At 42.1% G+C, this 14,879-nt stretch overlaps 1 protein-coding gene across 2 annotated transcripts in view; it reads right to left on the reverse strand.

The window, feature by feature from the left end:
• Positions 1-1,808, reverse strand: part of HIPK2 (homeodomain interacting protein kinase 2) — a 294,723-nt gene extending 292,915 nt beyond the window's left edge. For both annotated transcript variants that reach the window (XM_061638828.1, XM_061638827.1), the window contains exon 1: positions 1,271-1,808. In XM_061638828.1, coding sequence (XP_061494812.1) covers positions 1,271-1,289 — 19 coding nt within the window. In that variant the 5' untranslated portion in view covers positions 1,290-1,808. The remainder of the gene's footprint in view (positions 1-1,270) is intronic.
• Positions 1,809-14,879: the final 13,071 nt, after the last annotated feature.

Genomic DNA, 14,879 nt, shown 5'->3' on the forward strand with positions numbered 1-14,879 from the left:
GACTAGAGCTGGGTTTCTGTTAAGTTCTCTCGCACAGGTAAAAAGTATCGCTTCACACGCACACGCAGACTCGCCGGGGCTTTGCCGCGAAACCCTTCCGTCTTTCCTAGAAAAAGGATCGGACGGGGGGAACTTCTCGATTGTCAAAAAGCAATCATCAAATGGGATGCCTCTCCCCCCCCACACAAGCAATTTATGCAACGCCTTTTAATCAATGCAAACCGGGGGGGGAGGGAAACGGTTGAATTATAAGAGCGCAAGGTGAGGAACGTTAAACCGATTTATTTATTTACTACCCTTGTGGAGGGAAGGGGCGGGAAGCAAAAAAAAAAACCCGGAAAAAAAATCTTCTGCTGTTTCGATTCCAATGAAAGCCTGGGGAGGTAACTTTATGCACTTCACCGTAACCTCAGTCCCACCCATCAACCCCGGCTTTAGCTTGAAACTGAAAGAACTATCCAGCCGTCTTGGGGGAGGGGGGAGAGAGGAGGGTGATAATAATGAAAAACAAAAATCTCTCGACACACACGGACATATACCTTGATACAGATTATCGATCATTTTCCTGCCTGGCTCATTTTCCCGTTCTGTTTTGCTTTTTTCCAAACTATGCAATCACCGTGTACCGGCAAAGCCTGCACCACCTCAAAAACCCCACACGCACCTTTAGATTTTTTTCTTTTTAAAAGACCTAAATGCTGAAAAGCTAGGAATTTAAACTACATTTTTGTTTTATATCTATAGAGGGGGTGTGTGTGGAGAGGAGAGAGACGCATCAGACACCGGCGATCGCACGGTAAAGCCTTGTCAATTTCATTGTTCCGACTCGGTACTGAAACGAGACTTTTGCAAGCACGACCACCGTAAAGGCTGGAAAAAGGTCGTTTTCATTTGCAGTCATCTTGATAATCGGAGGAAATATTTAAAAGACAATCTCAAAAGGGGGCGGGGAGAGGGGGGGAATGGAGAGTACACAGCGTAAAACCCAAGGCAATTCTCTTAAAATTCATAGACAGATATTTCACGCACGCACACAAAGGGGTGCTATATGACATTTACACCTCTCCTTTCAAAGCAATTTCTTCAGCGCTCCTATATAATTAAGGGGGGTTATCAAATCGGTGGTCATCAATTTTTCTCTCCCCCTCCCCTTCTTTAGCTTGCTTCCCCCCTTTTTTTCTCTCCCCCTCCCCCGATGAGAGTCTGGGTCTGGGAGAGAGAGCTGTCTAAGCAGGAAGAGAAATAAAGAGAGCCAGAAAGGTGCACTTACCTTCGTACATTGGGGCCATGGGTGCAAGGATGTCTGTTATTCATGGCAACGAAAGATAAATGAAGCAGGATTTCAGCCCCCTCCCCGGTTAAACTCAATAGAAATCTGCCATCTTGAGCCTGTCTCTCTCCTCGGTACAGCCGAAGCGGCCAGCAGCCTCCCGCATAGCTCCTTCAATTCATCGAGGGGGGGGAATACCCACAGAGCCCTCCATAAAACAGAAACAGCACACCGGCAGCAGCCAAAGAAGCAAAAATAGAAGATGCCGGAGGGGGGGGAGGAAGGGGGAGGGGAGGACAGGGGAGGGGGGGTCGATGCACAGTGAACAGGTCAAGTGGGGAGGGGTGTGTGGGTGGTTGGAGGGGCCCCCAGACTTGGGATTTTTGGGGGGCGGGGAAGGGGGACTGGAGCGATCCCCCTAAGCTCTCAGCTCAACATGTCTGGCTGGCTGTCTCTGTTGGGTCGGCGGGGTGAGGGGAGGCTCCTGCAAAAGTTGTATTAGAGAGGAGAGGAAGAGAGAGACTGAGAGAGCTAGAGACGGGGGGGGGAGACAGGAGGAAAGGCGAGCGAGCGAGGAAAAGCACAGGGAGTTTGCAAATAATCAAATACCGATGGCACGGATCGCAGTTTCCCAGAAGGAGGGAGGGGGGAAGAGAGAGAGAGAGAAGCGAGGGGGAAAGAAACACACACCTTCTGCTGAGATTATGTGGGATCTTGTTTAACAACACATTTCAATCACGAAGAGGAGGTGGAGAAGGACGGGGGGGCGGAGAGAGAGAGCGGAAAGGGGGAGTCGGGAGCAAAAGTTGGTGAAGCCGGTTCTGCCTCTCTTTCGTACTTTAAAGAAAGCGATTAGACAGAGGTGGGAAGACAGAAATACGGCATTTTAAAAGGCTGCTGCTCACATTGTAAGCACCCTGGGGCGGAGACCCTGTTGCTTTTGCAAAGCTCCATAGACACAAATGATGCCATCTAATTAAAAATGAAATTAAATTAAAGCCTTGCTTTTCACTGGCTTTCGAAACTGTAGGAGCAGTTGTATTTATTAATTTATTTAAAATAATTTATATATTGCCCATCATTCTATTAAATTCCAGGGTGGTTTACAAAGCATAGAAACAATGCAATGCAATACAAATTTTGCAATACAGTATTTATTTTGCAATAAAATATTGCTTTCTTTCCCTTTTAGATAAATGGTATTTGCAATTTACAGGCTTGTTTTACTGACAAAAAGTTTTCTCTTTACCCTTTTTTGAAAATGTAGTTTGCTATAAGCAGTGTGAGTATTTATAGGATGCATTTTGAGATAAACATACACTGTTGGTTTCAGGATTTTTTTCCCTTTGAAAAGAGCCACATCAAAAGCGTGTTTATATATTGAGAATGACAGGCAGGGAGCCCCCTCCTGTGTTCATTTTAATAGATCCATCCTTTTTTCTCAGTTTCTGCCCTGGCACTGCCAACTCTCTTCTTGTAAGTTGTCTTCAGGACATTCCCCTGGGGCTGTTGGCAAAATCCCTTCTGTTCCTCTTGCTTTCTATAGAACTTTTAACCACAAAGAGGTCTCCAAGTACAGTGTAGCTACTTTTTCCTAGTACACAAACTGACCCCAGATTGACCTCAGGCAGGGCTTTGTTGGGTGATGTTATAAACATAAAACCACTCTATTAATCAGATGACCTCGTTTGCATAGCAAGATACCACAGTTTGTAGGAGACATGTGTTGATGATATATTTCTTCTTTTTCTTTGACTGTGTACTAATATTCTTCCAGGTGAATAAAGCAAAGAAGCTAGCTGTTAACTGTACTTGACCCACAATCCTGTTGTTGTTATGCCACACAATGAAATAAAATTTAATTGCTTAATCAAATGAATTTTCATTGATTTATCAATGTGATTTGTCAACTACATTTTAGTAAAAAAAAATCAGAAGCAAGAAACATACTTTCTTTGTGTTTACATCTGCCATGGCAAGCATTTCCTCCTGTGTATAGGAGAATGAAGAATGCCTCTTTGAAGATGGTGATTGCCACCTGGAGTTTTTATAAGCACATGCATTAAAAAAAATGTGGTGTGATTAATTGGAGGCACCACTTTATAGGAAATGTGTTTTAATTCATTAATCAATTAATTTATTAAATGTTGCAGCCCATAATAGTAATATTAATTAACATTAACATATTGTTGTTATGAATTATATTATTATTATTAATTACTAATAATAATGGCACTGTATTACAATTAAAAAACAACTTCAGCCCACAGGCTTTTAATCCAAGAGACGTGATCCAAAAGGGATGGTGGAGGGAACAAGAAGAGCACTGGATATTTGCTCCCTAGGGAGCGGGGCATCTGCTCAGCCAGGCAGCTGGATTGGCTGCAGCTCCTTTCACATTATTCATTATATAGTTCTTTAGAGCTCTCACAATGCTTCATATTCATGATCTCAGTAATCCTTACATCAGTCCTGAAAGGCAGATCAGCTTTACAATCCTTTGTGAAACTCCCTGTCTCCTTTGAGGAACTCCTCACTTTGGAACTTCCTGCCTATTGAAATCAGGCAAACGCCTTCACTGCATTCTTTTTTGTGCCTGCTGAAAGCATTTTTGTTCAGGCAAGCCTATCGAGACATGTAGAAATTGATGTGTGCTTTAATCTCTTTCTAACTTAGCTGTTGCTTTTAATTATATTTTGAATTTTTAAAACACCTGTTTTAAACTTTTTATTTTATTGGCAATTTTAAGCGTTTATTTGTGTGTGTGTAAACCGTTTATTCTATTTACAATCAAGTGGTATATACATTAAGTTAAATAAAATAAATAAAGAAACCCCCATACTGCAGATGGAGAGCTGCAGCTGGGAAATAGTATCTTGTGCCTTGGGCCCACCTAGTGAGTTCATTATGAGATTTGTGCGGATAGTTCTGTTCCTACCACCTATGCAGCCATACTGGGTGGTGCTGTTATCCCTCCCCGTGCAATTTGTACTGCTGGATTCCGTAAGTCTCAGTGTTGTCTCCCATGCTGCTTCAACATCTACATTAAACTTCTTGGTGCAGTCATCTGGAGATTTAGGGTACAGTTTCATCTGTAAGCTTCTAGGTGACACACAGCTGTATTTCTCCCTTGCATCAAATTCAGGCGACACAATAGATTCCCTTGACAAATATTATGTATGAAGATTGACTGGATGAGAGCAAATGCACTGCAGCTGCTCAAGGCAAAGATGCCAATGTTGGGTTAAGGTACTGGACTAAGCAGGAATTAGGAGTTTTGCCTGTTCTGGGTGGGGATCATACAACTATACCATTTGGATCTAGCAGTGCTGCTGGACAGCACAGTTGTGGTTGTACTCTATTTGGGCTGCCTTCAAGTCGATCCTGGCTTATGGTGACCCTATGAATAGGGATTTCATGGTAAGCGGTATTCAGAGGGGGTTTACCATTGCCTCCCTCTGAGGGAAGTACTCCCCAGCTGGCTAAGGCCTGCTCAGCTTGCCACAGCTGCACAAGCCAGCCCCTTCCTTTTCCGCAACTGCCAGCTGGGAGGCAACTGGGCTCCTTGGGACTATGCAGCTTGCCCATGGCTGCACTGGTGGCAGGACACATAACCCCTGAGCCACTCACTGTGGGGGTGATCTTTAGCTGGCCCTTTACACCCAGGAGACACAAGCGGGGATTTGAACTCACAGACTCTGGACTCTGAGCCAGGCTCTCCTCCCCACTGTGCTATACCAGCTCTGTACCCTTTAGCTGATCCATCAGCTGTACCCTCTGGGGTGGGGAAGGATGTAGACGTAGTCATATGCACCTTGATAACTTCCTGATCAAACTATTGTCACGTGGACTGCTATGAAGACAGTTTTGAAATACTAGCTCAGGAATGGGAAACCTTTTACAGCCAGAGGGCTATACCCCTTTATGACCACCCTTCTGGGGGCCACATGCCAATGGTGGATGCCGCCAGAGGCAAAAGTAGGTAGGACCACAAATGTACCTTTTACCTTTCTTGAGTAGGCTAGTTTCTACACAGTCACACATCCCTCTCTGTCCTCCATCTAGGCAAGCAAAAGGCATCAGCAGACGCATTCTGGCAAAAAAAGGAAGGCAGAAAGCAGGGCCTCTGGGGAGGATAGCCTGGGGAGACGGGTGCTGTGGGGAGAGTCTTGAAGGCCAGAGAGAGGCTTGGAGGGCCACCCCTGCTCTAGCTCCCCAAAAAACTGACCACATTTTTTTCTAGCTACTGTCAGCTGCAGTAATTCATAAGAGCTGCCTTGGCTGCCAGTTGGTTTCTGGGCTAAAATGCTTCTCATCAGGATAACTGTCCAAATTGTGATGGAATAACTTGCTGGGGAAAGAATCAGATTTCCCCTACAACAATTGCAGTAAGAGCTGAGAAAATGCAGCATCCCTGGAAAAGGAAGCACTTTCTTGCGGAAAGACGTTTTGCACATTTGTTGTGCAAATATGCTGCTAATCGTCTGGAGAGGCCCATTACGCTTTGCATTTGCATGCCTCTGGAAGGCAGGATCCGCAGTGCCACTTCTCTTCAAAAGAATGCTCACATAGAAGGTCTGATGCTCTGTTCAGCTGGCTGAATTCAATCTAGCTATTGCAAGCAGATGAAAGGGCACCCAGAATCCTGAGACCTTTATAGTCATTGTTTGTTATTTCTTAATAATTCATTAATTAACAGCCTTTCTGTTCCCTTCTTTGAGAGGCATGCAAAGTTGTAAACAGCAATAAAATACAATATAAAAATACCAAGAAAGCAATTCACATGCATTAAAATAGGGGGACGGAGGGGGGAAGGAAAGGAATTATTGTTTCACACGTGAGCCCTAAATGGAAGCCATGTCTCTCTCTGATTACTGTGACCTGCCCCATGACTACACACTGAGATCATTATGATTTCCTGGCTTGTACTTTCAGGTATTTATTAATTCCATAACTCTCCTCTTCTCTAATAACTGGAAGCCAATTCTTTGCCCAGGTAGCCAGTATTTTATATTCAGTTCTTACTTCAGACACCTTCTGGTCCCTGAAACCAGCTTAGAACTACATCAATATTTTTAGTTATTCATTTATTTTTAAAATGTATATACCACCCTTCATCAAAAGACCACAAGGCAATTTACAACATAGAACATAATAAGCAATATATGTAAATATATAAGATAATATCCATATAATACAATTATTTTTAAAAAGTTATATAAGTACAATTCATAATAAAAGCAATACATCATAACAGAGGATACATAATAGAACATAATGAACATGGTGTGGTGTAGTGGTTAGAGTGTTGGACTAGGATCTGGGAGACCAGGGTTCAAATCCTCACCTGGCCATGAAGCTCGCAGGGCGACCTTGGGTCAGTCACTGTCTCTCAGCCTAACCTACCTCACAGGGTTGTTTTGAGGATAAAATTGAGAAGGGAGATCCATGTTCACCACCTTGAGCTCCTTGGAGGCAAGGTGGGATATAAATGTAATAAAAAAAATAATGAACACATATTTAGCAGCAGTGTCAAATTATACACAATGTTATCGCAGCAATAAACTCCACAACTCAACCCACATAAAATACAGAGTCTCATAACATGTTATTTCATTCTTAACTTGGGTACAACTATAAAACGTAATACATATATAATATCAGTAGCTTCCTGAAAAATAATGGAGGGGCTATCCATATTATTGCAGTAAGGAATGACCATGTCCCGAAACTGGGAGAAGCAAACTGAAGCTCTCTTCAGATTATTATTTCTGTGGTGTGATGTCAGTGAATGTTTTGTAGGACTAGCCTTGATCCAGCTCAGTAGTGTTTTAAGTCAATGAAAAGTGATCCTAAAAAAACTGATTTCACCAAGTGGTGTAGTGGAGGAAGAACGGAATGGGAAGCAGACACTATATGAATAAAGTGATAACAAGGCTTTCAAGATGCATTATTTTTTGTGTCAGATCAGCATGAAGGAAGTCAGAGAATGAAGAAAATAATCAAGCAGAGGCTGGATGCTTCTTTTCCAATTATGGAGTTTATAGTTTATGCTAGCAGTTTAAGTTGCAACAGTTCATTGCAAGATTGTTTGCATTTCTAATTAATAGCTGAAAGGCTAATCCAGAATTGAACCCAGGTCTCACTAGCCACAGTTCAACATACTAACAACTACATCACCCTTTGCCATATTACTATTCTATGGCTGTTAGCCAGTCCTAACACATTGGACATTATGCTGTACTACTGCTCTTTGTGGGGTATATATCTGGGGAAAAAATTAAAAAAATGTTCTCCATATTGTAGGGTGTGGAAACCATAGTGTGTATTGTCATGATTATTTTAAGAGAGAGAGATATATATCGTGTGTAATGTGCAGCCTTCACATGTTCAACTGAAAAAGAGAAGAGAAAGGTGTGCCTCTAGTTCCACACTTCATGTGTTTGCTGGAAAGTGACATTTTAATGTCAGTGTTTTCCAGCAGCAATTGTAACTGCGTGAACACACCCACACCCACCCCTTTAAAATCCAATACAATAAAAAGACCTCTAAACTTGTTTGCAAATACACAAGGAGATCTTTCCTACTAAATATACACAAGCTTTTTATTTAAATAATCCCTGCAGTAAAGAGTCTGGATCATTTAATGAAATTGGAGTTATTACACAAGTGTCAAGGGAGCCTATTTTATTTGCATCAGAGAGTCTCATATTTTTAAACAATGATTCATCTGCCATTTCAGTTTCTGTCTTCATAACGCAATCAGCACACAAAATAGTTACTGTTGTACTGAGTGTATTGATTGTGGGTTTTCCAAGCACAGAGAAACGACGGCTGTGCATTTGGCTTGCAAGTGCCAGCATAGCCAGCTGTTGTGGACTGACTGGTAGCCTGTGCAAACCCTCTACAAATCAGAGAAATAAACTGCAAGGAACAAGGGGACTGGTTGCTACAAACTAAACTCCTCCCACTTTGTAATCAGTGTTAGCTATTTGTTGTTTGTGCAAAGCATCCTTTCACCAATGTATCCATCAAGAAGTTCCCATGCAAGATCTTTGTAATGTGAGCTACAGTGTTGTAGCCCAGGGGTGAACAGAAGATAGACTTGGATCTATTGTTAAATTGTTAGATGATCCCCAGTAGATAAGCAAGAATTTCTGAATTCCAATGGTTTAACAGTAGCAATGCCAGAACAGCTGTTCCCCTTAAACTGGGTTGTTATAATTCTTAATATGTAACAACTCATATAGTAGATATGTACTTGTATATATAGGTCATCCACTGTATGGCTCATGGCACCCCAATAGGTGCAATAGGTACTTGGTTTTGTGTTTCAGCCATCATTCTGCACCTGGCTCTGCTTGGTGGACCTTGGCGTTCAAGTAAAAACAAACTAGATCCATGCCTAATGTGGCTCCATGCCAAGTGCCTTGATACATAAGATCAGATTTTCCTGGCTATGATTTCTATTCACCTATAGGCAAAAAAACCCTTGCTGTTTAAGAAAGTACCTACAGCCAACAGATTTTCTATCAAACTTTAAAAAGCAGGGAAATTGGGCAGCTATAGTGAATGCACCAGGGGAGCAGGAGACCTGACCTCCTCTCAGATATTGTACTGCCCTACAAAATTGTAAAAATGCAAACACAGTTTGGGTTGGTCTTTGACAGTCTAACCTACTTCCTGTGTAGCTTGGAAGAATTTGGTAACATGTGCCTCTGAGAATTATAGGAAGTGTAGGTTGTGAAAGGTGCTGAGAGTTGTTAGGAGATGCCCTATTCCCCTCACAGAGCTACAGTCCCCAGAATTCTCTGGCAAGAGGGGCTGACTGTTGAATCACTGTGGCCATTGGAGCTCTGTCAGGGGAATAGGATTCTCCTAACAACTCTCAGCACTCTTCACAAACTACATTTCCCAGAATTCCTTGGGGGAAGCCATGTCTGTTTAAAGTGGAATAAATGTCTGGCATGGGTGTGGCCCCCTGATTAGCCAAGCCAAACAGCTGTTAGTCTGACTTTTAGAATACTGATGCTTAGTTCTTACTGAGCGTGCCTGCACTATCATAGACTCCAATTTTAATTTTCCTAAATTAATTAAAAACCAGCCAGGCATTTTTTAAACTTTTAAACTGCAGAAGATGAAGGTCAGAGTATGGTGCAAGATCAGTAATATGATTACAGATACTCTGTGAGCATGACTGATTTTTAATTAATTTCAACAAATTATGAGACCAGTGACAGAAAAAAGTCCAAAAGGGCTCTCGATTATTTTACTCTTGTTTTACACTTTGAACTCTGGATTCTCTCTGAGTGTTTTGTGTATTGCCATGAAAACTTAGAGGATTATTAAGCAAATGTTTCTGAGTTCAGGACTGTACGTTTTTAAATATTTTGTTTTGAAATTAGCTAATGGGAAGCAGCAGAATGGCATGGAGGGTATTTTCATTTTAACATGGCAAAAAGTGAAAAATCCATCCTGTATAATACCCTGGTGACGTGCCTCCCTGTTGCAGAGAATCCTATCCTGCATTGTGGCTGCAGGGGCAGAGAGTGAGAAGACTAGTGGCCATTGTCTGAGGCTGTCCATTGACCTCTGTGGGAATGTTTTAACTTATCCACCTCTTTTGCAAGTATAACAGTACACTGTTGCAGGGGACAAGAACCCACCCTGAGCATGTATGGAATTCCTTCTGTACTCTGCTCCTCCTTTGCTATGCTCAGTTTTTCTGAGGGAGGCTTTACAGAGGACAGTCCTCTGTTTGAAGGGTTGTTATGGTTCACTCCTCTATTTGAAGAAGTCCTCTATGTGATGGGATGTTTGGTTCAAGTCTGGTTTAAAGAAAAAAATTCTAAGAAGGGAGAACAGAAGGGTCTTGAAGTTGCCTTCAACAAGTAGCACCTGGATAGTAGACTGAGCAATTATATTGGTCACGGGTCACAGGTCACAGTCTTCCCGGTAGTGGTGAGATGTATTGTATTTCAGTTTAAATTATAGTAATTATATCTAAATTAGCATCTATACATAGTAATTAGCATATGTACATTTATGCAAATCTGAACCCTCTTTTCCCCTCTTCTTGGTGATGCATTTACTGCTTTTTGGTTATGCATAAGTGACCACTCTCTTTTTTCCTCTTGTCCCACAGGAGTTTCACTAGCACTAGTGTCCCACTGGCACAAGAATATTCCCACACTGGTGGTTTTTTTCTGCTTACTGTAGTACTGTACTCTGCCAGCACAAGGGAACTTAGACTATTGTTACTTAACAAACAACTAGATGGCCTTTCAGAAAAGGTTAAGGTAACTTGCCTGTCTTCTAATTTTAGCAGTTGCTTCATTTAATAGTTCTTGAGGCCTTGAGTTCTTCACACACATGCACATACACAGACTTTGAAATAAAAAACAACAACCCACACAATTGCTTATCAGATAATGGAATTCTAACTGTGGTCAAATCATTCAAACATTAAGGGCCACGATTTAATTGAAAGTAATTATAGTCTTGTCTGAAGAATAATTATAGAGTATTCTTTCCCTTGACATTTCCACTGAGGAAATGAAAAAAATAAAATGATGTCAGAATTGCGCAATTTTAATTGTGAGATTCCGATCTGCCTCCAAACAATAACAGGGGCCAAGTGTCAGAGGAGGAAGAAAGTAAAGGGAATTATTTGAAGATAATTTAGTAAGAGAAGATGGTATAAAGGAGTTTGTTTTATATCCAAGAACAAAGAGAGTGATTTAAATTTCTCAGAGCTTAGTAAAAAGGTCTTCGTGAAGAAAACAAGACGAAAGGGCGGGCTAACTCTTACAGTGCTTCTGCTCAATCAGTTTTTGGACAATTATGTACATTTGTTGGTTGTTATCCATGTGTTCTTCGCTGTCCACAATGTTTGCTCATTTGTGCTGAGCCAAATGAAACGCCACAGTTTACTGCTTCCTCAATATCTTGAAGATATCCAGTAGATAGATGGTGCTCGCTTCTCATGGGCACCTATTTATAATCAGCTCTCCAGGATTACAGATAGGAGTCTCTCACAGCCTTACCTGGAGATGCTGGGGATTGAACTTCTGCATGCAAAGTGGCTGGACCTAAGCAGCCACACAGTCTTGATGTTCTGTACATCTGTACTTGATGTTCTGCATGGTCATGTGGCATATTTTACTTGGAAACAAAAATAATGTAAGATATATCAGGGCTGAGCTTAGGTACATGTCAGGGAAAACAGTTCAAGCAAACTAAAGGAAGAACCTAAATTTGCCAGACAGATGAGGGCTAATGGATACTGTAAATATGCAACAGAGGAAGATATTCAGTCATAAATGCCTTTTTGGGTTGCTGTTTCAGGACATTTAACTGGCAAAGGGAAGTTATATATTGTTGTCAGAGCCGGCCCTACTATTAGGCAGAGTGAGGCGGCTGCCTTATTTGGCAAATGCTAGTTGTTTCACCTTAGCCCCTGGCTATTTTCTGCTGTTGAAAGCTACAGCTGTGTGTGCCATGCATCCTCATTCTCATTAAAACAGCTAAAGGCATTAGCATTAAAAGACCATTGACAGATTAAAACAGGACTGACAAACTTATTCAAATGCCTTTCTAAAAAGGGCAAAAAGGGCTTGCCATATGGTGGGAGGTCATCAGAAAGAGGACAAGATGAGGCTTTATCAGGAGAAACTGCCAGTGCCTCAGTAGGGTTACCAAGAAGGCCCTCTCTCTAGTCCCAGCTGAACAGACCACCAGGATCTATGTATCAATATAAGATGATCACCAGTGATGACTTTAATATGTAGGTTCCACCTACAGTGGAAGGTGATATTTCAGATATACCCTGTCCCAAACCGTAAAGGCCTTTAAAGTTCATCACCAGCTCTTCAGATTAACAACATAAGAACAGTCCTGTTGGATTGGACCAAAGGTTCATCTGTCCAGCATTCTGTTCTCATAGTGGCCATCCGGATGCCTTTGGAAGACCCATAAAGAAGACATGAGCACAACAGCCTTCTCTCCACTTGTGATTCCAAACAACTGGTTTTCAGAGGCATACCACATCTAATACTGGGGGAAAATACAGTAGTGACTATCAGGCATTGACAGCCTTATCCTCCATGAATCTGTCTAATCCCCTTTTAAAGCCACCTAAATTGGTGGCCATCACCACTACTTGTGGTAGCAAATCCCATGTGTCCCATGAAGTAAAATAAAGAGTTTTGCCATGTTTAAATATTGCCGTAAAGGAAATAACCAGAGTGTTTCAAAGCTGTGTCTAGCCCTCAGAATCTGAAAGCAGGTAGCGCTGTCTGTCCGTATAGTCTGCTTCCCACTTGCTTAGTCTGTGTAGTTTATTACAGAAAGCTGTTCCTCAGGAATTCTTTCTCCCAAGGAAATTTGCCTTGTCAAGCTGCCTCTGGAACTTCCCATGGCTGGAGAAGTGGGGAGCATGAAACACAGCCATCCTTGACGGAGTCTGATTAAGATTCCATGATGAGAGAATCCTGTTGTGCTCTACTTTTCCTTCATAGAACCCACTGGGGTGATTTCTTGAAGGCTGTTATTGAAAGCAAAAAAGGGGCTGCTCTAGCTCAAGGTAATTTGCCTCATTTTGGCAGCAGATCTGCATGGACGCCTATCAGAATCCATCCCACATTTAACTGCCTTTTCCAATAAGAAGCAGCATTATTTACAGTAATGAGACTACCGGGAAGGATGGAGAGAGGAAAAGTTTATATGGTTGTGTCCGTTTGTTTTATGTCTCTTTGCTTGACCACAGGCCCTTACTACAGTGCTCTGTTGTCAAAGGTGGACATGCAAATGCTGTGCTCCCCTGTCCTGTGGAAAGGGTTTATGTATATCTGTGTCACTGCAAAGCAGGTTGTAATAACTCAGGTTCATGCATTGTGGCCTAATTATGTCAGATCTGATCTATAAAGCTTTTAGTTAATAATTAATAATAATAATAATTTAATTTATTTGTCGCCTATCTGGCCAATGGCCACTCTAGGCGACGTACAAATCAGTTGCAGTAAATGCAGCACAATAAAATACACATAAAATACAATATAACAAGGAAACTATAAATAGGAATGATAACAGTTCAGAGTAATAGGCAGTTAGTCCTGAAAATTAACCCTCCCCGGAAGTCCCAAAGGCCTGTCTGAAAAGCCAGGTCTTCAAGGCTTTGTGGAATACATTCAGGGAAGGGGCATGCCGAAATCGTACGGGAGGGAGTTCCAGAGAGTGGGGGCTGCCACTGAAAATGCTATCTCTCTAGTCCCCACCAACCTAGCTGTTTTAGTTGGTGGGACTGAGAGAAGGCCCTGAGTGGCTGATCTTGTCGGGCGGCATAATTGGTGACGCTGGAGGCGCTCCATCAGGTAAACTGGTCCGAAACCGTGTAGGGATTTAAAGGTTAGTACCAACACCTTGAATTGAGCCCGGAAAATAACTGGAAGCCAGTGTAGATCGAATAACACTGGAGTGATGTGTTCCCGGCGGCGACAATTTGTAAGTAGTCGAGCTGCAGCATTTTGTATAAGTTGTAATTTCCGGACCGTTTTCAAGGGTAACCCCACGTAGAGCGCATTGCAGTAGTCTAAACGAGAGGTGACCAGGGCATGTACTACCAGTGGGAGCTGATGAACAGGGAGGTAGGGTTGCAGCCTACGAATGAGGTGTAATTGATACCAGGCTGCCCGGCTCACTGCCGAAATCTGAGCCTCCATGGACAGCCTGGAATCAAGAACAAACCCAAGGCTGCGGACCTGGTCCTTTAGGGGCAATTTTACCCCATTGAACATCAGGTTGACCTGCAACCAGTTGGACTATGCATTTTGAGTCGAGAAACACAATACACATCAAACTGGAAAGCTTCAAAATCTGTTGGTCTAATTTTTCATCATGGGCAACACAAGAAAGTAAATACAGATTTAGAGCGCACACTGCCATGTGTGTCAACGGAACTGTAGAGAGAGTGTTAGGGTGTGCAGAAGAAACTTTCCTGTGTGGACATAATCATGGTTGTCATGAGTCTTACTTTACATTGGGGGTGTCCAGTCCAGATCTTTGAAGAGCTGCTCAATCCAAATCCATTGTAAAGGTAAAGAGCCATAAAAAGAGAGAGCAGGGGCCTTATTGTTGTTGCCTACCAATAGTACAGCAGGCTGAGCAGGTAAACAAATCACCCAGTCATGGACTTGCCCCAACATGGTGAGATGTATTTCTGTTTAGAATTGTAAGTCCCTTGGAAACATTTTATGTAGTAAGCAACCGATAAATGGAATAAAGAATAACAGTCATTATTTCTAAATGCAATAATGCATTTATTCAAAAAGTGCATCCATACATAATATATTAATTAGCACATGCAAATTTCATGCAGATCTGTGCTATCTTTTGTCCTCTTTTTTGGTGATCCATAAGCAGCCACCTTATTGGGTTACCAAATTTTTATTTTAAAAAATACCCTTTTCCCTCAGGTAATTGAGGAGAGAGATGAGCTGGTTAGCAAAGAGAGAGTGAGTGTGAGTGCATGTGGAGGGAAATCCCATCTTAGTTTCGTTTTGAACCCTCTAATTTTATCTCAGGCAGGAACAGTGACCTCAAATATATTAGC

The sequence above is a fragment of the Rhineura floridana genome, chromosome 8, assembly GCF_030035675.1.
Source record: "Rhineura floridana isolate rRhiFlo1 chromosome 8, rRhiFlo1.hap2, whole genome shotgun sequence".
NCBI classification, from domain to species: domain Eukaryota; kingdom Metazoa; phylum Chordata; class Lepidosauria; order Squamata; family Rhineuridae; genus Rhineura; species Rhineura floridana.